Genomic DNA, 24,725 nt, shown 5'->3' with positions numbered 1-24,725 from the left:
TAGCCTAGCTAGCCATGCCTCAACTTTGCCCTTTCCCCTCCCCCATCCCCAACCCCGCCGCATTCTCCTGCGCGCGGAAACAAAGTTATTAAGCGTATGTATGCTCGGTTTCGTAGAAGAAATGGAATTTCTGTAAGCTCTTTTTTGGGGGGGGGGGGGGTGTCTTGGGTCGAACATGCCCAGCGCTTTTGCGTTTTTTTTGTACGCTAGACCGCCCACTTCTCCCCCTTCTTGTAATGGAAGGGAGGGGGGGGGGTGTTGTGTGTGAGTTTGTTTTGCATGTACTAAGGCTGGGTAATGTATCGAAAATCTACCTTTATCGAGGTATCAACATGCAAGTTATACATATCGATGAAGACGGCTTGAAGTGAGGTATTGGTGTACAGTATGTGTCAAATTAATTAACTGACACACTATGCACGCATGTAGCACATGCAAAAAAGCAGTCCATCTGTAACCAGGTGTGTTTATTTCAATAAAACCATTGTTGGAAAAAGGAAATAAGGCATTTCATTTCTTTATTCTATGTGTACTGTGCAGTGTGCATGCATGGATAGGCTATTCATTATCTGGGTTAGGCAGCCAGTGGACCTAAAGCAGAAAAACATTAAAAACTATACGATGCAATATTGTTTTAACTGATATCGTGAGTAATATCGTTATCGAGGTATTCGACAACGTTATCGTATATATCGAAGGTTTTTCTAATATCGCCCAGTCTTAGCATGTGCCTTGCGTGTGTAAGCTAACAAGTCACTGTTTAATGTCCCACCAGGAACCTGGGAGAGAACGCCATACGTACCATTCAGCCCGACGCCTTCAGCAAGATGAGGAACATCAAGTCACTGTAAGTTTCTCACATACTGTACACACACACACACACACACACACACACACACACACACACACGAAACACACACACACACACACACACACGAACACACACACCATGCATGTGCACACATAGACATCAAAGGGGGCGTGAGCCCCTGCCCTTTTACCCGTCTGTAAAAAGTGCCCTCTCCAGATCATGTATGAATGCAGTTTTTACTATGGTGAAAGAAATGCTAATGCCCCCTCTTTCCATGCCATACCTGAAGGCAGCATTCAAGAGAATTGCCTTGTCCAAACTCTCCTGAACTTGAATGCAGCGTCTTATGTTGAAAGAACTGCCCTCTCTGTGTAGAAATTAAGCATCGAAAATAGACAAGTCTTTCCCTGGTGGGAGTCGACTTGTGTAATGAAGTCGACTTGTCGACTTTTTGGTTAATGCCCTATATGTACATGGAGTCAGAGAAATAAATGACATGCACAGAAAGAAATCTGAAGAGTGTTAATCTAACTCTGAAACAGTGTGAAAATGGACCTGTATATTAAATGAACACTCACATCCACACTCACTCACAATGCCGTCAGGCTCCAGTGCAGAAGGAAACGTAGTCCCGGGGTTGTTTTGGCATCCGTGCCGCGCTGCAGTCACCCCTCTGTCCTCCTGCAGGAGGAGACACACACGTCTCCAGTTACACTCTCACCAAGGCTCAGTGAGGAAACTGGGATTCTGTGCAGGATATTGTGACACGCGATACACACCGCAGTAACATACAGTATTCTCTGCAAATAAAGGAAAAACAACGGAGAACTTAATCTCGGTCTCACCGCCAGTGTTGATTTTGTCGACTAAAGCTAGGGCGAGAAATGTACGCTGACTAACTTTTTCCACTGACAAAAACTAAATACGAAAAACTAAGCTAAGATGACTAAATATACTGACAATTTCGTCAACGAATGAAAACGAGACAAAAAACTTCAGCAAGGGACTCGTGGAGAAGCGATCCAGTAGAACTAAAAGACGAGTCATTTCATGCGTGGTTGTGTGCAGGTGTCACTCTCTGAAAATAGCCGATCTACAAGCTCGTATTAATAGAGCTGCTATTTTTGGCTCACAGCCGAGAATAAACCGGGCGTTTCATTTCAATGCCATCACAGCCTGCCAAAATACACATTACAGTAGTCGACTGAATCACCTGTAGATTTTGTATGAAAACTAGACTGACGCCAAAAACATTTCAGATGACAAAAATTACTTGCAAATTGACAGAATTCTATTCAAAAGACTAAAAACTAGATCAAGATTTGCTGTCAGATTCAACACTGCACCGCCCCCACTCCTGTTCTTCTCTTCATCATGTTTCCTCCTCTCTTTACCTCGTTGTTATTGCTCTCATGCCTTTTGTGCCCCGTTTTATCAGATTGTTTATCTACTGTACAGCAGTGGTTCTCAAACTTTTCAGGCCGTGACCCCCAAAATAATCATATTTTAACTGGGGACCCCCCACCCTGACGAGCACTAAGAGTTGAGGCATTACATTTTGTATAACACAGTTCTATTGTGAAAATAGCTGATCTACATGCTCACAACGCCTCGCGTTGCGAGGCGTTGTGAGCATGTAGATCGGCTATTTTCACAATGTCTGCCTCTAATATTTGACAATTTGGCCAATGTTTAATTTGTCATTTTAGACTCTAATACCTCTAAAATTTAGAGGTATTAAAAAGTCCTTAAATTGTCACTGCAGATACCCTCTATACTCTTAAACTTTATGTTGGTTTGTTTACTGTTGAGCGAGGAAAACAATGTTTCACATTAAGTTAATCATCTGGGGACCCCCCAACATAATTTGCGGACCCCCTGGGGGTCCCCAGCCTCGACCCACAGGTTGAGAACCACTGATCCACTGTACAGCACCTCACATCATTGTTTTGAAAGGTGCTTCATAAATAAAATGTACTTCCTTCCTTCCCAGGCTGATCCAGAGTGACAGCTTCCTGTGTGACTGCCAGCTCCACTGGCTCCCGGAGTGGCTGGTGGCGCGCAACCTGCAGGCGGGCGTCAGCGCCACCTGCGCCCACCCCGAGAGCCTGAAGGGCACCAGCATCTTCCAGGCGCCCGCACGCAGCTTCGTGTGCGGTGAGTTATACCTGTGTGTGTGTGTGTGTGTGTGTGTGTGTGTGTGTGTGTGTGTGTGTGTGTGTGTGTGTGTGTGTGTGTGTGTGTGTGTGTGTGTGTGTGTGTGTGTGTGTTCTAGGGATGATATTAAAAAAATCATATCGCGATTATTGTGACAAAAGAAATCGCGATTTACAAAATCCATTATCCTGGGGTATAAGATACCCTCTATACACTTAAACTTTATGTTGGTTTGTTTACTGTTGAGAGAGAAAACAATGTTCCACAGGATAAGGCACTAAGAGGTTATGTTTAGGGGTTTAGAGTTGTTGAAGTTATACCTACAGTAGATTTATACTCTAGTCAGGCGCCGGTGTCATGCAATCTACAAGCTCATGGGGAAATGGCCCATCGCCTACGTTCAGTGCTTGACATTACAGTGCAACTAAGGGCAATTCTCGCTATTTCTGCGTGTCATTAGTTCGACTAAGGATTAGGGGTAGGTTTTAGGGTTGGGTTTAGGCATAGTTTTACTGAGGTTAGGGTTATAGGTTTAGGTTAACATTCACCCGCGTCAAACAAATGGAACGTGGAACAAATGTTATGTCGCAATATCGACACGCTCCCCTACTGTAAGTACAACCGAGGCTTTAGAGGTAGAGTTAAACATGGAATAGAATGGTAAAAAAATGCTTTTTTATAAAATTGCTAACATTTTTGCATTCAAGTATGGTGGTGTGGTAGTGTGCGTGTGCATGCATGCATACGTACATGTGTGTGTGTGTGTGTGTGTGTGTGGGCTTGCAATACTATCTTTGTGGGGAACTCATGTCCCCACAAAGATAGTACAATCGGAGGAAAAAACCTTGTGGGGACAAATGAATATGTCCCCACAAGGTGTTTAGGGGTTAGGTTAAGGGTTAGGGTTAGGGTTAGGGTTAAAAATGAATGGAATGTCCCCACAAAGATAGTAGACTATGTGTAATGTCCCCACAAAGTAGCAATTGCAAACCTGTGTGTGTGTGTGTGTGTGTGTGTGTGTGTGTGTGTGTGTGTGTGTGTGTGTGTGTGTGTGTGTGTGTGTGTGTGTGTGTGTGTGTGTGTGTGTGTGTGTGTGTCTAGCTGACCCATATTGTCAGCTGTCCTGTGGTTGTTTACATATTTTGCACGTGTTTGGTTTACGTCTTGGCTCTGTGCTGGCGGCGCTGACTCGCTAATGCTTCCCCAAGCGGGGCTGTTTGTTTTATTTGCGGACGGTTTCTTCCGTTTAGAACATTTAACCATTTTTTTATAGATAGCACTTATCTATGAATTCCAAGGAATCTGTCTGTCTGTCCGTCCTTCACATATCTTGAAGCGTCCATCTGATCGACTTCACACACTGTGGGAGTTGTTTGCTGACGACAGAAGAAAGTGTTGAGTGTGAAGTCGACAAGATTTAACCCATTAAGAGCTGAAAATTACCTAAAAATTTCTTCTAAATCCTAAAAGTTTTCTGAAAAAACGTATGTTTCTTTATCTGTGGTGCTCAAAGTTTTTAGTGTCAGGGACCCCTAGAATTATACGTATTTGACCGCGGACCCCCCATCTCAAAATATTTAGTTCCAGGGACCCCTCCAGAAGCAAAGTTTTGAGTTAAAGATTTCCGGTTTAAAAGAATATATACAGATTATACAGATATACAGATTAGCAAAAAAAAAAAAATTGTCAAAAATAGCAGATATATAAGCTCATATATAAGCTCATATACAAGCTATGAGCTTGTATATCTGCTATTTTTGAATAGCCAAAGTATAAAAGACCAGTAAGACTCCCTAATCGGGAGGTAAGCGACCGTCAGGTCGCATGTGAAAATCGGCCTGATGGTGGCGCTAAATGGGACAGATCCATGTTGATGACATGACTCTAGACATACTACTAAAGTGGTTATGTGACACAGATGCGTTCACAGTCCCAGCACAATTTGTACTTTGTGGTGCTAAGGCGATGCCCAGGGGAAAATAAATGGCAGGCCTACAAGCTCATTTTCAACGTTGTTCCGATGGGCGGTCGGTAGGTCACGCGCTGAACCGGCACAGCACTTAGTATTTAAACACTATTTTAAGCCACGTCATTATAGGTGATCATTCCGGCTCGTTGATAAGAATATATTTGCAGTTTTAAGTAGCTCCAAGTCATTTGCGACCATTTATAAATTCACTTTGTAAACGTTCTCTTTGCACACTATGCCCTGCTCTGCCCTCTCTCTCTCACTCACTCATTGCTGCAACTATCAATCATTTTATTATTATTATCGAGAAGCGTGTTTTTCTCCCTGTACTGTAAGTGTTGTGTTATACTAAGTCACACAACAGTGTTGTGCAGAAATAGTGAAAATAACTCACAATCTCAATCTACAAGCTCGCAACGTGACGCGTTGTGAGCTTGTAGATCGGCTATTTTTTGGCAAATGTTCCACCCCGGGATAATGGATTTTGATTATTGCAATAATATCGTAAATCACAATTTCATATCGCCTCATCACGTTTTCCGGGTATAGCCTACGGGTTCCCACGGTCATGAAATTCCTGGAAATATTTTTAAATTAGAAAAATATATTTTCAGTACTGGAAAAGTTTTGGAATTGATCAAGGGTCCTGGAAAGTCATGGAAAAATATTTATCTATGCATAGTTTTTGGCTATTGATTTTAAAAAAAGAAAAAAAAAACATTTTCCACAACATTTATAACATTACACAAAATATGTAACATAATTAGTTTTTCGGGGAACGGGCTGCGTTGATTGCAGCCTAATTTTCGCCGCCCTCAGCTGTCGCTTGATGCTTGACATGCACGGCCGTCATAACTGTCTGTACGGGTCCAATTGGTTCCATGCATTTGCAGGGACGCACGTGTGAAGATTGTGGCAGTTAAGTCATGGAATTATACCATAATACCATTCTATGCTTATTTTTGCTACACTGCCTGTCTTTGGGCATTACTCAAAATAAGAGACTCATTATTGCGCTGAATGACTTATATAGGCCTGGAAATTGGTTTAAATATTCTGGAAAAGTTTTGGAAATTCATTGGTAAAAACGTGTGGGAGCCCTATCAGTTTGACTAACCTCTCCCCTCCTCCCCCTCCCTCCTCCCCTTGCAGACGACCTCCCCAAGCCTCAGATCACGGTGCAGCCCGAGACCACGGTGACGGTGCTGGGCAGCGACGTGCACCTCACGTGCACGGCGGCCAGCAGCAGCTCCTCCCCCATGACCTTCGCCTGGCGCAAGGACCAGGAGCTGCTGCGCCACGCCGACACCGAGAACTACGCGCACGTGCGCGCCCACCACCACCACACCGTCATCCAGCCCAGCGGGGGCGGGGCCGGAGGGGGCCCGGGCGGGGCGGATGCACCGGGCGGAGGAGGGGGAGGGGGGCCGGGCAGCGTGATGGAGTACACCACCATCCTGCACCTGCGCCACGTCACCTTCGCCCACGAGGGCCGCTACCAGTGCATCATCACCAACCACTTTGGCTCCTCCTACTCCACCAAGGCCCGCCTCACGGTCAACGGTAAGCAGAGGCCGATGACCGATCTCGATTTCGGAGAGTCCTATACCCCCCCCGATTACCCATGCCGTCTGTCAAAAATAGAACTTTGTCTAATCAATTTGGAAAATAAAAAACATAGGTTTTATGAAAGTGGATTTTTGAGAACCTCCGATTTGAATTCATTTATTTAAACACTTAAGCCCTGTTAGAAAATGTTCAAAAATAGCTGATCTACAAGCTCACAATGTGTCGCGATGCGACGCATTGTGAGCTTGTAGATCTGCTATTTTTGAATTATTTCACGAATGACATGATCAAAATATATGGATGGAAAGTAACTGCCGATACCAATGTCGTCAAAAACGTCAAATAATGACCGATCGGTCAGGATCTAATGGGCCTCTCCTGGGGCTCTCCTATTTTCAGAGCGTCACGCATCACTTTAAAACAAAACGGTATTATCTGGCAGATACCGGTACCTCTTAATTCTCTCCCATCTTACTTTGTGTTTTACTTGCTCCTGGAATATTTTTTTAAATTAGAAAAACGTTTTTCCAGCCCTGGGAAAAGGTCTGGAATTAATCAAATGTGTTGGAAAATGTTTGGATGTACAGCAAATTGTTTGTCTTAACATTGTGTGAAATGTGTAACATGGTACTCATGTATGCATGTATGCAGGACGTCACGTGACAAAAGAGACAGATCTACAAGCCAACACCACATTGTACCACCGCTATACGTCCTTAGCAGCTTGTAAGACAGACTGGAGCGAAGGTGTCGGATGACTAAAAAGAACAGATCGTTCTTTTTGTCACCCGAAACCTCCGCTCCAGTCTGTCCCGGTGCATTGATAGCACACTGGTGTAAACCTTGCCGGGCCGTGAGGCCCATAGGGCAGCAGCCTAGCTCCTGTTTCTGTAGCGTGAGGCAGCGGGATGCACATGTACACCCCCTGGACATGACACTAGTATGTCAGAGCAGGGACTTACCCCCAGTCCAACGCTTGATGCTGAGTGCCAAGCAGGGAGGCATTGGGTCCCATTCTTTACAGTCTTTGGTATGACCCGACCGGGGAATCGAACCCCCGACCTCCCAGTCTCAGGGCGGACACTCTAACCACGAGGCCACTGAGCTGGGGTTAAAGGAGTGTTCACCCCCCAAAAATATATATTTTTTCTATTGATTACACACCCCGTGGAGAGTTTTTGTCGCATTCCCAAGCCGATAATTTGATGACCAGCAGTGGTTCCCTATGGAGACACAAAGCACATCCTTTGTTCCCTATAGAGACACAAAGCACATCCTTTGTTCCCTATAGAGACACAAAGCACATCCTGTGTTCCCTATGGAGACACAAAGGGCTCTATTTTGTACCAGCTCTTATGCCTTTAACTTCAAGGCCTGTCCATACTGTCTCCGACTACAAAACCTTTCGTCGGAAAGGTCCGGTTCAACTACAAAATGACGTCACTCGCATCCTCTGAAAAGCATTACCCCGAATTAGAGTTCGGAAAGCTGCACGTCGGAACGTCTGAACTCTCTGATGAAAAGTTTGGTGGTCGGAGGCAGTATGGACAGACCTTTGAGTTACGTAAGGCATAAGAGCTGGTACTTAAGACAATCAAAATACAGCCCAAAAAGAGTCCCCTCAAATTATTGGCTTAGGAATGCGACAAAATAGAAAACTGTCATTTTGGGGGTGAACTATCCATTTATTGTACCGTATTGTTATAGGCCTGGAATAAATACTCCAGAAAAGCTTGGACTAGTCGACGTAAGAAAGACGCAAGGTTTTCAGTTGAATCATAAACTCATCATTCACAGAGGAGCGACTGAGTCACATTATTTGAGCACAAAGTGCTCGTCCACACACTCTGCCCTGGCTCTCTGTCTCTGGATGGAGAGGTTGGAACACATGGATTTGGGCGCACATCAGCGGCGCTGACAGGGCCGTCTCCCCCGCACTGTCACTGTGCTGCTGGGCCTGTCCCAGTGTCCCTGCACAGGGGAGAGGAGTGTCATTGTCAGGGGATGGAAGAGGGCCCTGCCCAGCTCTGATTCAGACCTCGCCACATCTCGCCTTGCTCGTTCTCCAGTTGCAACCAGTGTTTTAATGCGTCATCCATTGCATTGTGTCGGGTGGAAACCTTGTATTTTTTTTTTTTTTTTGGATTTAAATTCCAAAGCACGACACGTCTCGAGCTTGTAGATCTGCTACTTTTGATTCTGTGGTCTTAGTAACGATCGAGTAGGGCGTTTACACTGGTCCAGTTACACAACAAAAATCATGTGACTCAGCATGGATCATGGCTGCCGAGTTCCAACGAGTGTTTATCTTGCTATTTTGCTGTGAAAAAAATTGGTTTTGGGTCATCAAAACCTTTTTTTGGAGATACAAATGCTTCTTTGGAGCACAATGAATGAAACTCTATGGAGACGATAAGTGATGCGCGAGTCTGGCGTCACACACAGAGTCCCCTGACAGTACAGTAAAGATTAATAATATAACATGTTATAATTAGGGCTGGGATGCGATTAAAAATGTTCATCTAATTAATTACAGGCTCTGTGATTAACTCATTTGGTGCCAGCGCCCTCTAGGGGCCATAGAATGCCAGGGTATCTCTCATAGGCAAGCGCGCCTCACGTGCTCACGTTCATGCACGTCATGGAAATGTCCCGGATGATAATGCTAACAGAATGGCTATTCCCATTTTGTCATCTAAAAGATCATTTTTGGGCGATTTCGCCGTAAATAAACCTCGCGCCGCTTCCCTAAAGACACAATCCAGAGATATAAGCCTTCAAAGATGTGGTCTTTCATTGGATTAGGCGGAGATTGGCGATTTCGTTCGCAAATAACGTCCGGCCGGGACGTTGCTAGCTTTCGGCTAGTAGCTAGAAAAATCAGGCCAGGCTTCAGAAGGCCTCTTATCATTTTATTCCATTTCATTAAATATCCCGGACTAGTTCGGGATAGGCACCCTGGAATACGTCGCGCCGCCTACAATGAACATTGGGTGAACATTGGGGGGGGTCTAAACTTTATTTTAAACCATTTTCAATGGAATAAAATCGTCGGAGCATCTAGCGTCTCTCGTTGGTGAGCGCTGGGCGAGCCGGGACCACCCACGTTGCTCCAAGCAGCTCGGGGTAAGTAAAATCCCGAATATCCCGAAGTAGTTCGGGATAGGCACTCAAAGAGTTAATTAATCACAATTAATCACATTTTAATCTCACATCGATATTTGACCTGAGAAGCATTTTTTTTCAAGTAAAACACATTTTGTTGTACGAGGGAATCAACAAGTGAGTTTTTTAAATCTAAATGTCTTATCCACTGGGCCAAGAAAAGGGCTCTGATCGGCTACGTCTCCCTTTGCGTTTGTTGTCTCTTCTTGGTTGGTGCATCGCTATGATCGGTATGCCCGAAACTGAAGGTTCTGTGGTGCAAAAACTAAGTGCGATTAAAATGCGTAAATTATTTTAATCGCGTTAACTTTCTGTAATTAATTAATCACAATGAATCAGTTAAAGTCCCAGCCCTAGTTATAATGTATATTTCCCCAAGTACTTCGAGATAGAAACTAAAAGAAAAAAAACACAAGCAGTTAAAATATGGAGACAAGCGGTTTCTGTGAGGAACAAAACATGCTGTCTTAACTATCAGTGCCGATTGCGTTCCCGATTTCTAACTGAAAAACACACCTTCCTCTCCTCTCTCTCCCCTCGTCTCTCCACCACAGTCCTGCCGTCGTTCGTGAAGACGCCCAGCGACAGCACCATCCGCACGGGCCACACGGCGCGTCTGGAGTGCGCGGCCGAGGGCCACCCCACGCCGCAGATCGCCTGGCAGAAGGACGGCGGCACCGACTTCCCCGCCGCCCGCGAGCGCCGCATGCTGGTGATGCCCGACGACGACGTGTTCTTCATCACCGACGTCAAGCTGGAGGACATGGGCGTGTACAGCTGCACCGCGCGCAACACGGCGGGCACCGTGAGCGCCAACGCCACCCTCACCGTGCTGGGTAAGAGAGAGAGAGAGACACACCGCTTGCTATACTGCAGGGGTCTTCAACGTTTTCAGGCCAAGGACCCCTTAGTTGAGAGAGAGATGAAGCAGGGACCCCCACAACCTGTTCATAGATTCCATATAGTTTCATTGTTTGACAGCACAATCATCAGTGTATTTTGGATTCGTGTCGATTTGTGTTTTCAGATATTTAACCACTTGAACCGTCAATATTTAATAAACTTGACCTTTCGCTCTGTACTTAGTCTGCTCTTTTTCCCCTCTACACCAAACCAAACCCCAAGCCTAAAATAGCTTGTAGCTTGTAGATCTGCTATTTTTGGCTAAAGTTCTCAGGAAAAAAAAACTTTCTATCACACAAAGATTTGGAGGACCCTCTGTAGTGACTCTGAGGACCCCCTAGTGGTCCCAGACTTCCTGTTGAAGACCCCTGCTACCCCCTGTCCATGTTTGGCTCGCTGTCAGTTGTTGACTTCCATTTGTTATTTTAAAAAGTTTCCAAAGGTTAGGTGTCTGTAGAGGGGGGGAAAAGAGCTGACTAAGTACGGAAGCAGATTTTTACAAAGTATTGAAAACTAAACTAAACTAACAATAATAATAATAGTTTACACAACACTGATAATAGTGCTGTCAAACAAGTCTATGAAATCTATGGAAAAGTTTCATCTACAACATCATTTCATACATCTCTCTCTCTCAGCTGAGGTGTCCTTGGCCTGCGAAACATTGAAGACCCCTCAATAGCCGATACTTGATCAAATGGGTTTCTGAACGTTGCTGAGAGTCATTTCGGAGAGAACTAGCCAATTGTTTTTGTTTCCGAGCTTCAACGCAGAGGAGGGCAGTGCTGGGTGCCTGACCCCGTGTGTTGTGATTGGGGAGTTTTAACACAGTGTCTGTAATTTCCCCCTACATTTCCAAAAACATGGAAGGCCCAGTTAAATGTCTGTGGTTGCTCTGGGGTTGGGGTTAGGGTGAACTGGTCAGAGGGCCTGGAGGCTTCAGAATGAAACGCTTCTGTGCGTTTCTGTTTCTCAGCAGCTGTGGCCTTGCTGTGGGGGTCAGGGGTTAAAGGTCACGGCTGGGGGTGAGGGGGACCCCTCACAGAAGGGTGTTTGTTAGGCATTCTAACCCCCTCCACCCCCCCCCCCCCCCCACCCCCACCCTCTCTCTGTGTGGGAGGGACGGTCATGGCTGCATCAACTGCAAGCATCAGTGCCTTCTGGTTTATTGGTTATTTCACGTTGCTGGTATCGTCACACACCGCCCTGAAGAAAGAATTATTGCTTTTTTGGTGGTTGCTGGTCGCTCACACGGCATGCAGGCCAATCAAAGGACAAATCCTCTGTTCATTTAGCCATTGATTTTCTCTTTTGAGAGTTTGATGTCGTCGCCATCGGAACATAATTGTTTCATCGTTTACATCCCTATTAAATATTATTTAATAGGGATGTAAACGAGTCGTTTATGAGTTCAAAACCGATTATCAAAATGTAATTAAACGATTTTTACTGCGGAACCTTTTTCACCGGACAAGTTTCACCCAGACCGATAATAGTGTAACACCAGCACTAACAGCGCCCCATGCAGCGCACAGACAGTGATAGCCAGCCAGTCTTTCATAACGTTATGGTGTTGACTCATGCTCACTCCCCAGTGAGCAGCATGCATACATGTATATGCATAGTGTCGCTTGTCCCCGTGGCTTTACATTTACAATGCAATCGGATAGAAGTGTGGACAAAAGCACCGTTTTATAAAGGCTGTAGCATAGAGGTAATAGAAAGTTACCCTGCCCGTTAGCGTGGATGCTAACGTAAAGTCTGCTGCGCTATACGGAGTTCTGTTTGAAGGAGCAATGTTCCCGCCCTACTCTTTGGGAACCACTGGTGTACGGTAAATGCAGTAGCTGTGGTAGTTTGTAAAAAAAGAAAAGGGAAAAGCACTAATCCCCTCTACAATGTAAAACAGGGACGGGGTCGCCCGGTGTCCCAAGGCCAATTGGCTGATGTTTGGGTTTGTAGAGGTGGATGGGGGGGGTAGCCGAGAGGCCCCTGTCTGGAACAGCAGAACACTGAGGGGCAAAGCAGAGGCAGCGATGGGGGAGAGAAGGGGGAGGAAAAGGAAGAGAGGAGGGCGAAGGAAGGACGAGGGGTAGGAGGAATAGAGTGAAGCGGGTTAAGTGAGATCTCTTAATCTGGTGCATGTCCCACTGGGAAGGGAAACGCTCTGTCTAGCAGAGGCCTATGCCTCTGTCAGCGCGCACGCACGCACGCACGCACGCACGCACGCACGCACACAGAGAGCGCCAGAGACTTCAATGTGCTCCATTGAGTGTCCACAGTTGGCCGGGGTGGTGAAAACACTGAAAACATTGTTTGTTTCTGAAGAGGATTCTTGTCCTGATTACTTGTGAAAACAGTTTTCTGTCGAAGCTGCTAAATGCAATTTAGACGTCACCACCACGACGACACGAGTCAAATTCAAATTCGCGGCCAAGTTTTCTTTTCTTGTTGTGTGAAAACGAGAGCAATGTGATCAGCGTAAGCCATGCTGCTAAATGTAGAAATAATAAGACTTTGCTGTGTGCTACGGGAAACACACACACACACACACACACACACACACACACACACACACACACACACACACACACACACACACACACACACACACACACACACACACACACACATGGATTGGAGGCCATTTGGGGAAGGCGATTTCTATGGCTGCACTAGCGACTCCTAGTGATCTTGTAGATCGGCTATTTTCAGCATGCAACCAAGTGTAAAATATTACGCCACCAAAATATATTTTTGTCAACAAAATCAACTGTAGATTTAGTCGAGTAAAATCTTATTATTAGTCGACTAAAACAAGACAAAAGCAAAAACATATGAGATGAGTAAAATATTATGAATGTTATGACCCGGCCTAGGGGAGCCTAAGCCGCAACAAGAAAGTGGACTCCCTCCTTCCCAGTCCCAAAACACAACCACAGCAACACCAGTTTATAAAAGTCCAAAATACAGTGATTTATTGGTTTAAAACATGGGTAAATTACCTCGGGTGGGCCCCGGTACATAAAATCACACTAAAAAAAAAACCCCTATGCTTACGTGTACAAAACTGAAAGATAGGGTTCTTACCTAACTTAACTGACAGTGGTACTCAAAGTGGATTCCAGGGACTTCCTTTAGGGGGGGTCTACATTGTAGCTCTGGCAGTGTACAAATGGAACCAAATGAACCCTAGTCTTGCGTGGCCTGACTGTTGACTCCGCGATTTGCAAATGCTCCCGTCATACAGTCTGGGGTAACGTAAGAAGAATGATGAGTAACCGGTTAAAGCGGAAGTGAAGCCTCCTCGTCACTTCCGTTTCTGTCTCACATCGCGCACATTTATCATTATATAAATAAAATTAAGCATATTTAGCTTGCTGTTTATCAGAGAGGACATTTTAAAATATATTTTCTTGAACGGAAATGCCAGCTTCCAATACTCGCCATTCAGGAGCTGTAGTTCCAGACTCTATATAGCGTTCAGAGATTGTGGAATAGTTGTCTGGCTACGCGAGACTAAATGAACGCTAACAGGTTCCTTTGGTTTCCATTTGTACACTGTCAGAGTTAAGGGGAGATCTTGAAATGTGAAAGTTTGAGAGACACTGACTTAAGAAACACATAATCAAACTGTCTGTCTGTCTGTCTTGCTGTCTAATAATTGAACACATAGCTCTGACTGACTCCTGGTTGTTGCCTCCTCTTCCCCCTCACAGAGACCCCCTACCTGGCCGCGGCCCTGGAGGACCGCTCGGTGGCCGTGGGCGACACGGTGGCCCTGCAGTGCAAGGCCCTGGGCAACCCGCCTCCCCGCATCACCTGGTTCCTGGACGACCGGCCGCTGCGCCCCTCCGACCGCCACCACTTCACGCCGGGCAACCGCCTGCTGGTCATCGGCTCGGCGGCGCTGGAGGACGCCGGGCGCTACACCTGCGAGATGAGGAACCCACTGGGCACGGAGCGCGCCCACAGCCAGCTGACGGTCACCCAGCGGCACCAGGGGCCGTGCTCGGCGCCTAACCCGGGCGGCGTGGGCAGCGGCGGCGGTCCCAGCACGGTCACCATCGGCATCATCGTGATCGCCGTGGTGACCAGCATCGTGGCCACGTCGCTGGTGTGGGTCTGCATCATCTACCAGACCAGGAAGAAGAGCGAGGAGTGCAGCGTCACCAACACAGGTAGGTTCCAGGAGAGCAACACAAGTTTGGTCGACGTCGCGGCCGAATCGAACAGAATATCTCCGTATTATATATCGTCGTTGTCGGGTGGAAACCGTGTATGTCCAAGACCGTTCGTTTTGTATTTATCGTTTTAAAAATGAACTAACACAACGTCTCGCACCGCACACAACCGCACACAACGCACACAACGCACAACCCACAACCGCACACACAACCGCACACAACGTCTCGCACCGTGAGACGTTGTGTGCTTGTAGATCGGCAGTTTTCACTACTTTTGTGCGACAGCCTTGTATGATGAAGCAGGGCTTTACTTGGTGAGAAAACTTACGAACTTGAAACTTGGAGATACGAGGTTTCTGCCCAACAGCGATGATATATTGGGTGTGTGTTTTTGTTTTTTCGTGCAAAAGCATCAAAAGAGGCAGATCCGCGAGCTGGAAACAACATTTGGATTTGGTTTAGTCATAGTCTTTAGAATAAAATGTTTTAGTTGTATTTCAGTCATTTGAAATGTTTTCATTTTAGTCTAGTTTTAGTTGACAAAATCTACAGTTGATTTTGTCGACAAAAAAAAATATTTTGGTTATGGCTTTACAGTTGGTTGTGCTCTAAAAATAGTCAATCTACAACAACCTGTCGCGCTGCGACACATTGTGAGCTTGTAGATCTTCTCTTTTCAGCGCGCAACCACACATAAAAATGACTTGCCCTTTAGATCTACTGGATCTCTCCTCCACTAAGTGCCTGCCTAACATTTTAGATCTTGTCAATATATTCAGTCTGAAAGTTGTAGTCATCATAGCTTAGTTTCTCTTTAGTTTTCGGTCAGTGAAATCAACAGTGTTCCTGGTCCTAATGTTCCTGGTCCTAACCGCGTGTTACCTAACTTAACCCATTTAGGCCTAGAATTATTGAATGCTTAAACCAGTGAACAATAGCAGATATACAAGCTTGTAGATCTGCTATTTTTTTTAAAGTCGTGAAAATGTGTGCAAATCTTTGAATATGTGTATTTTCAAAGCGAACGTCTGTAACTCAAATTTTACTTCTGGGTGGTCCCTGGAACTAAATATTTTGAGATGGGGGTCCGTGGCCAAATAAATATCAGTTTGGGGGTCCTTCACATGAAAAGGTTTGAGAACCACTGACATAGTAGTCTCTCAAGAACAGACTGACTGAGCTCCATTTAAGTGAAAAGGACCTTTTCTTTGACGATGGCTGGCCAGATTGCTGACATAGAAACATAGGTTTTTCAAAAAACCTTTGAAGGATTCAAAAGACACTTATAGAATGGGGTCAAAATTATAATTTTCACGATTTTTCAAAAATAGCAGATCTACAAGCTCGCAGCGCGCCACTCGGTGCCGCGCTGTGAGCTTGTATATCTGCTCTTTTTCAATAGTTAAAGCATAAAATAATGATACACAATAAATGGAAAAAAAAAAGTTAGTCGACGAACATTCTTCAGTGAAATCACGACTGTTCGGATCCTAACCGCGTGTCTCTGTCTCGGTGCGTCTCGTCCCAGATGAGACCATCGTCCCCCCAGACGTCCCCAGCTACCTGTCCTCCCAGGGCACGCTGTCAGAGAGACAGGACGTGTGCATCCGTGTGGAGGCTGGAGGGGGGAACCAGCCCAACGGACACATACACAACACAGGTATGTACCCCACACACACACGCACGCACGCACGCACGCACGCACGCACGCACGCACGCACGCACGCACGCACGCACGCACACACACACACACACACACACACACACACACACACACACACACACACACACACACACACACACACACACACACACACACACACACACACGTGAGGGAAGAAGTACTCGTATGGTTTATTTTGGCTAAATACCCTATTATAGTAATAGACCTGTTGATAAGTAATGTATTAAAAATTTACTCGAGTACTCGAAATATACTTAAAGTACCGAAAGTAAAAGTGATTGTTATGCAGAAGGTCCCAGTTTCAAATGTTCAAATGTTTTCAAATGTATAAATCTACAAGCTCAATGAAAATAACAGAGCTACATGTAGATCTGTTATTTTCAAATTGCCACATTATACAGTATAGGTCTGCAGTGGTTTCGTAATAATAATCGAAATCTACAAAGTAACTAGTAACTACATTTTCAAATAATTACTACATATTGGAGTGAAAAATACAATATTTTCTTTGAGATGATGTGGAGTAGATTACTCCAGTAAAGTAAAAGAATACCTAAAAGTTGTGCTTAAGTAAAAGCAGCAACAACAGCTGCATCTTCAACCTCAACCAGTGCGTTGTGAGCTTGTAGATCAGCTACTCTTGAAGTGAATGTGGTCAAGTGTGCCTGGTGGTGGTTTTATATAAATATTCACCCAATGAAAAGTATTAAAGAGCACTTGTGACCAAAATAATCACTAAATTGGAACCCCCCCCCCCCCCCATTTCCTGAAAAGCAAGCGTTTCGTACATACAAGGATTCCGCCCTGACAGTGACCATTTGCATAACGATACCTCTCTTGCGGCTGTCAGCGAAAAAGACTGCACAACATCAGGGCTAATTAGAACAGACGAGCTAAAAGAAAAATAACACCTTCTTTCCGGCCCTCCAGGCAGGGGCGTCAATTGGGTATGGCAGGGGTATGCAGCTGCCATACCCTGGGTCCAGGGGGGAACATAAAAGTTACTTTTTAATATAAATCCACAAATGTCTCTTTGTGTATCTGTGATGGTTAATATGTTGTTAAATTACAGTAAAATAACTACAAATGCAAAATGTAACAAAATGGTCACTTTAACAAGGTATTATAATTATATTCTCCACACTTTTATTCTCCCCATCTTGACAGAATGGTAAATTCCCAGGTTCTGCAGGTCAGGCACATTTACTAACATGCCAAGTTTAGCTGCACAACCGTTCCAGGCTGCCATATCCAGGCCAAGAAACCGTAGAAACCTGTGTAAAAAACAGACAAACTAGTTTTTTTTCAGACATTGTGAAAATAGCCGATCTACATGCTCACAACGCCTCGCAGCGCGAGGCGTTGTGAGCATGTAGATCTGCTATTTTCACAATAGAACCGTGTTATACAAAATGTAATGCCTATTTTCCATGAGGACTCCCATCTTTGCCGTACCCTAGCTTTTGCTGAACTGACGCCACTGCCTCCAGGTTTCGACGGTGCGGTGGTGTGCTCGGACTGTCTGGAGAACGGCAACAACAGCTACTCCAAAGACCCCGACTACCTGGCGCACGGCTACGGCCCCGCCGGGGGCCTGGAGTACCAGCAGCAGCACTCGCTCCCCCGCCACCGCGACGCCGGAGGAGCCCCGCCGCCCCCTCTCTGCAACGGCACGCCCAACGGCATCCGCAGGGACTTCCCTGGGTCGGCCTTCCCCAGCAACCACGACACGTCACAGTGGAACCATCACGATAGAAATGGTGAGGCAACAGTGCTCTCTTTTTTATCCTTTTTTTCTCCAATTTAGTCGTTATGACAATTTTTCATCCTCACACACATTTTTTTTTTTTTTTCTTTTTTATAATTTTTATCCCACGATTTTGCAACCCGTTTTCACCCAGTGCCAATTGCCTATGTAATCCTGGGCTCTGCTCTCCCTCTGCCGCGCCTGGGGAGACAACGGACTGACCTCATGCTTCCTTCAATGCATGAGTAGTCCAAGTTGTTTCTTTTCACCTGACAGGGGGGATTTCCCCGGGATGGACGTAGTGAAAAAGTGAAAAAATAAGCTATATTCGTGTTGGATAGAATGGATACGGTCATTTAAATGAAATAAGAAAACCATAAGGTACAACTTGAATGCATTTTTTTCTTTTCTTTTTCCTTAATGCATTGCCGACAGATCGGATTGGGAAAAATCGGTATCGGCAGATACTCAAAATCAAAGGATCGGGATTGGATCGGGAGCAAAAAAAACTTGATTGGGACAACCCTAGTTCGTATAGATGCTCGACAAAGCCGGATGCACTTCGATGGATTGGAACCGCTAGACTTCTAAACACTGTGTTATCTTCCCCACCTGATAGTCTTTGATTAATAGGTACTAAGATATTGGAGGTATAGGAGCTAGTAACTATTACTGTATAGTAAACTATGTTGCGAAACGGTTTGGAATGCGCAATATTTCCCAAGACGCTTCCAGGCTCGCTGCCATGTTATCGGGATTGCAAACTTACATTACTGTTTACCTCCAATTATCTGGCAGACCACAGCGACGAGACGAGGGCTTTCCGTGATTGATACGAATCAGCGTTCAGGGTTTCTAAAAAAAAACTTAATAACCATGTCGGTGCCATTGGTTATCAATTGATACCATGGGAGAAACGATACGGGGTGCGGGTGCTGTGCCAATGAAACCACAGGGGGTTTACAGTTACAGTTTACAGTTTAGGCATTTAGCAGACGCTTTTAATCCAAAGCGACTTACAATAAGCAGATAATACATCACTATAAGAAACAAGATAACATGTCAGAACATCATCAACAATATAGCAAATGCATATGAATATCAATATAAAAAACAATATAATCAGTTTGAGCTGGATTTGTAAAAGATGGAAGTCGCTGATGGACTGGCTCCTTACACCAGTGGTTCTCAACCTGGGGGGTCCCCAAATCTTTTTTTTGTAGGGTCCCCAGATGATTAACTTAATGTGCAACATTGTTTTCTCTCTCAACAGTAAACAAACCGACATAAAGTTTAAGTGTATCGAGGGTATCTGCACATTTCTAAAGTGACAATTCAAGGACTTTTTAACACCTCTAAAATGACAAAATAAACATTGGCCAAATTGTCAAATATTAGAGGCAGAAATTGTGAAAATAGCCGATCTACATGCTCACAAAGCCTCGCAACGCGAGGCGTTGTGAGCATGTAAATCGGCTATTTTCACAATAGAACAGTGTTACACAAAATGTAATGCCTCAACTCTTAGTACTCGTCAGGGTGGGTGGGGGGGTCCCCAGTTAAAATATGGTTATTTTGGGGGTAGCAGCCTGAAAAGGTTTGAGAACCACTCCCTTACACTTCCAGTACTTTTGACATTGCAAGCCCAAAACCCCTGAAGACATCTCCCACCCCTTTCAGCCACCCCCCCCCCGCCAAAAAAAAAGAAAAGAAAAAAGAAAAAGGTGCATTGAGTTCCCCGCGCTGCCAGACTCTTGGGGGAAACGGCACGTCGGGGCCTGCTCTGGGATTCAGCTCCTTTGGCAAAGGAACCATCCCAGAAATGGGAATCGTTTTCCCTCAGAATGCTGATTCTCACCTTCAGATGTCAACATTGCAGCGCCGGCGCGAGCGCGCACACATTCCATTAGCCTCCTCCTCCATCGCCCAGAGCCACATGCAGAGAGATGTCTTCATGAATGCAGGCGCTGTGTCTTCCACGGGGCAATATTTCATCTCCTATTTTTTTTACCCCCACCCAACACACAGTGGCGTCAGTTCAGAAAAAGGTAAGGTATGGCAACATGACTGGTGTCTTGCACACACGGGAAGGCCCGTGCGCAAGACACCAGTCATGTTGCCATACCTTAGCAACAGGAATGATACATTTATTTTAAGTTCAATTTTTTTCCCCAAAAATCTCTACGGTTTCTTGGGCTGGATATGGCAGCCTGGAACGGTTGTTCAAGTGCGGCTAATCTTGGCATAATATAGTAAACGTGCCACAATTAACAATAATGAATTGCACCTGTGCAGCTGACCTGCGGAACCTGGGAATATACTATTTTGTCAAGATGGGGAGAATAAAAGTGTGGAGAATAGTAGTAGTTATTTTAATGTAATTTAACAACATAACCAGCACAGATAGACAAAGAGACATTCATGGATTTATATTTTTAAGTAACTTTTATTTTCCCCCCTGGACCCAGGGTATGGCAGCTGCATACCCCTGCCATACCCAATTGACGCCCCTGTTCTTAGGCTAGGTTAGACTGGCAGCCCAAAAACACAGATTGGAATCAGATTTTTTTTTTATTATTAAGTCTCAACAGCACAAAAAACTAAAAAACAACAACAACACTTTGCTAGGCGGTTTGAAATTCAAATCAGATTTCTAAATTGCGCGTCTCAGTTTGGATAGTTTTTGAGCTTGTAGATCAGCGGTTCTTGAAGATGTCTTGATAGACAAAGCCGCTCTGATCTTTTGCAAAATAACACTCTAGAGTTCTAATGATCGTAATCATCTCTGTCTGGTGGTAACCTCATGTTAGTCTAGTAGGAAACAGGGGACATGTGAAAAACTGTGAAAAGTGATGACTCATCACTTTTCATCACAAAACCATAGTTTTGTGGGGCCGTTTTTAGCCCAAAGAATGTTTTTTTTTGTGGAAAACAAATATTTGCAATGGATTCAGAATCATGAAAAACCCCTGGTTAGACCCCTCACATGCTAATTAAAGATATTTTTTTTGGGGGGGGGGCTCTTTTTTTCCTGTATAGTAAGTGAATGGGGTAGGTTTAAGAAACCATTCAAAATGAACCCCATGAGAACATATTTCAGCTTGGTACCTGGCAGAATCTTAAAATATACCCTTCAAGGATTAAGAAAAAACAAGTGGTAAAAAAAAAAAATCCAGCCTATGCACGCGGACCCCCCTGTCCATCTAGACCATGTTCAAAACTGTTACTTTTCAGGATTCAAATAAAAAATCACACCCGTGTGAACTGAGCGGTGGTCGTGGAGGCTGCGCAACAGCAAAACAAATATATATATATACCTGTATATATATATAATACAAAATATTAAAACAATATTAAACAAAATATTAATAATAAAATGCATGTCACTCAGGCCGCCACTGGTATCCATCCATCTGTGTGTGTGTGTGTGCGTGTGCGTGTGCGTGTGTGTGTGTGTGTCTGGTCTGGCCTGGCCTGGCCTGAACAACAGCGCCCCTCCCTTAACATGTGTGGTCAAAAAAGGTACTGTAGGCTACATACAGACAGACAGACACGCAGACAGACAGACATACCCACACTAGGGTGGATCTTAAATTACCTTTTTTTGATTTTCTTGAGTCTCACCCCCCAATTATGTTCCAATGTACAAAAAAATGCTTTGGTTAAAATTTGGTTGAATTTCAAGCATATTTAGAGGTAGCTCAATCAAGTCAAAGATTGTACATTTTATTGGTCAAAATCGAATTGCACTGCAGGCACATTTAAGTTATACATTACACATTATTCTTATACTAAGCACAGAAATTATATTTTTTAAGCTTACAAATCTAAACACAAATCTGATTACATGTTTGTCATATGTCAAACCAGAATTAATGTATTGTAGGAAATAGCAAAGCAAAGAATGACAATTTGCAATTTTTCATTTAACGTGCACAATGACATGTCTTTATTGCACACTCTTCAATCATACTCTTCAACACACAACAAGCACACAGCCCCACTTCCTTGTTTACCCCCAAAACCCCTGAAAGTCACTGCAGTATAGTAATTCAGTAGTTACAGTACAGATCAATTAAAGTTTGTTTACGGCTATCGGGATACTTGTGCCGATAGTCCTGCACAATTTGCAGCAAGTATTGGAGTTGGGACTCATCTTTAGTAATGAGACCACAATATTCTTGTATTAGGGCAACTCCACGCTCAGCATGATCATTGACAACATTCATCGCCTTCACTACAGCCAGAGCTTCTTGGTAGTCCTCCCTGGGCTCCCACTCAAAGCACCTTGGAAAAAATCTTCAATGTTCTTCCTTGCAATTGTTCCAAGGTCAACAGTAATTCTCTTCATATGCCCCTGTTCACCATAAGTGATTGGAAAACCTTTGAGAAGCAGCTTTAGACACCTCAGCATTTATTGATGAACCGGATACCTCGCTGCTCGAGGTATCCGGTTCAGAGCTCCAGGAGCTACCCATCATGCCCGTTGGATGGCAAAGGTTATTTATTGTATGAAGATCTGGATGTTTCATGGCCAATTCAAACTGACCTTCAGGAAGAAAAAGCATGCATGGATTTGTGCATTTTTGCAGTTTACAATTATGTGAAGGCATCATAGGCATGGATGATGGCACCTGTTGCTGTCAGCGCTCCACTAAATGACTTGGCAGCTGTTAAAATCGTTGCTGGAATATTCATCAATAAATGCTGAGGTGTCTAAAGCTGCTTCTCAAAAGTTTTCCAATCACTTATGGTATTTGGCTCCAGAGATCGTCGGACTTGCATTGTTTGACAGTCAAGTGAGCGCGCAAACGAAGAGGCTGATGGTGAGAGCCATGAAAGATGGAAATGAAGATCATGAACAGGGGCATATGAAGATAATTACTGTTGACCTTGGAACAATTGCAAGGAAGAACATTGAAGTGCTTTTCAAAATGATGGATCTCCCAGGTGACTTCCTTGACGTTGAGCCCGATGAGTGGGAGCCCAGGGTGGACTACCAAGAAGCTCTGGCTGTAGTGAAGGCGATGAATGTTGTCAATGATCATGCAGAGCGTGGGGTTGCCCTAATACAAGAATATTGTGGTCTCATTACTAAAGATGAGTCCCAACTCCAATACTTGCTGCAAATTGTGCAGAACCATCGGCACAAGTATCCCGATAGCCATAAACAAACTTTAATTGATCAGTAACTACTGAATTACTATACTGCAGTGACTTTCTGGGTTTTTTGGGGTAATCAAGGAAGTGGGGCTGTGTGCTTGTTGTGTGTTGTGAGTATGATTGAAGAGTGTGCAATAAAGACATGTCATTGTGCACGTTAAATGAAAATGTAATTCTTTGCTTTGCTATTTCCTACAATACATTAATTCTGGTTTGACATATGACAAACATGTAATCAGATTTGTGTTTAGATTTGTAAGCTTAAAAAATATAATTTCTGTGCTTAGTATAAGAATAATGTGTAATGTATAACACATTAAAAAAATTCGATTTTGACCAATAAAGTGTACAATCTTTGACTTGATTGAGCTACCTCTAAATATGCTTGAAATTCAACCAAATTTTAACCAAAGCATTTTTTTGTACATTGGAACATAATTGGGGGGTGAGACTCAAGAAAATCAAAAAAAGGTAATTTAAGATCCACCCTAACCCACACACACGGCCACGTATAGGAGCGTTGTGACCACCGCTCAAAAATATATAGGAAATAGCAGAGCTCGCACATCTGCTATTTTTGATACTTTTGTGGGACGCTGTTGTGGGACGGAGATAAGAGGTTTGTGCCCCGACTGCAACGATATTCCTGAAACAAACCACATTGTTGTCTCGCATCTTGAATCTGAACGTGTCTTTCCTCCCAACAGGCTCGTCGGCGAACACGGCGGGACAGACGACGACGCTGTGCCCCCCTCCTCCCCACCAACAACCAGAGGAGTCCTTCCACAAGCCGGTGAAGCTCGCCGCCGGGGGGCCGCCGCACCACCACCACCACCCCTACCACCTGGGCCCCCCCAACGGCCCCCTCCCCCCCCACCACACGGACTGTGAGGCCGAGCTCACGCAGACTCTGCTGTCCAACGGGCACGCGCTCAGAGCGTCCCAGAGCGAGAGCGCCCCCCTTAGGAGAGCCAGCGACTAGCAGGCACACCCCGACCTCCCCTACAGCCATCAATCCCTTGAGTCACAAAGCCCCCCCCCCTAAAAAAATATATATATGGACTCACGATTGCTGAGCGGAACTTTTTGGTTTGATTTTTGTTTTGCACTGGGAAAACTTTGAACTGCTACCTCAAACTGAGGCTGAATGTCCCCTCGACCCTCCCTGGGTTTTTTTTGGACTAAAATGAGGGAGCCGATGTGTGGGGGGGAAAGGGCAAAGGGGCGGGGGGTAAGCATCCGGAGTTTGAAGGCGGAGCTTGTGTGGGCGGCGTCCCATCTGAGCGTTATCAAGCTGTACATAGTTAAAGAGAAAGAAAAAAAACCTTCCCCTGGGAGGTGACCAATGGAAAAAAGATCCTAAGCTCCAA

At 44.8% G+C, this 24,725-nt stretch overlaps 1 protein-coding gene across 1 annotated transcript in view; it reads left to right on the top strand.

Moving 5' to 3' along the window:
- lrig1 (leucine-rich repeats and immunoglobulin-like domains 1) overlaps positions 1 to 24,477 on the top strand; it is a 113,690-nt gene extending 89,213 nt beyond the window's left edge. The window contains exons 11-18 of the mRNA XM_080727395.1: positions 776 to 847; positions 2,805 to 2,968; positions 6,090 to 6,500; positions 10,226 to 10,507; positions 14,294 to 14,755; positions 16,290 to 16,421; positions 17,936 to 18,205; positions 24,063 to 24,477. Of these exons, the coding sequence (XP_080583521.1) occupies positions 776 to 847; positions 2,805 to 2,968; positions 6,090 to 6,500; positions 10,226 to 10,507; positions 14,294 to 14,755; positions 16,290 to 16,421; positions 17,936 to 18,205; positions 24,063 to 24,337 (2,068 nt within the window). The 3' untranslated portion in view covers positions 24,338 to 24,477. The remainder of the gene's footprint in view (positions 1 to 775; positions 848 to 2,804; positions 2,969 to 6,089; positions 6,501 to 10,225; positions 10,508 to 14,293; positions 14,756 to 16,289; positions 16,422 to 17,935; positions 18,206 to 24,062) is intronic.
- The last annotated feature ends 248 nt before the right edge of the window (positions 24,478 to 24,725 follow it).

This window comes from Nannobrachium achirus (assembly GCF_963921795.1).
Source record: "Nannobrachium achirus genome assembly, chromosome: 6".
In the NCBI taxonomy this organism is placed as follows: Eukaryota; Metazoa; Chordata; class Actinopteri; order Myctophiformes; family Myctophidae; genus Nannobrachium; species Nannobrachium achirus.
The sequence above is the reverse complement of the archived record's forward strand: the minus strand, read 5'-3'. Positions and strand labels throughout refer to the sequence as shown.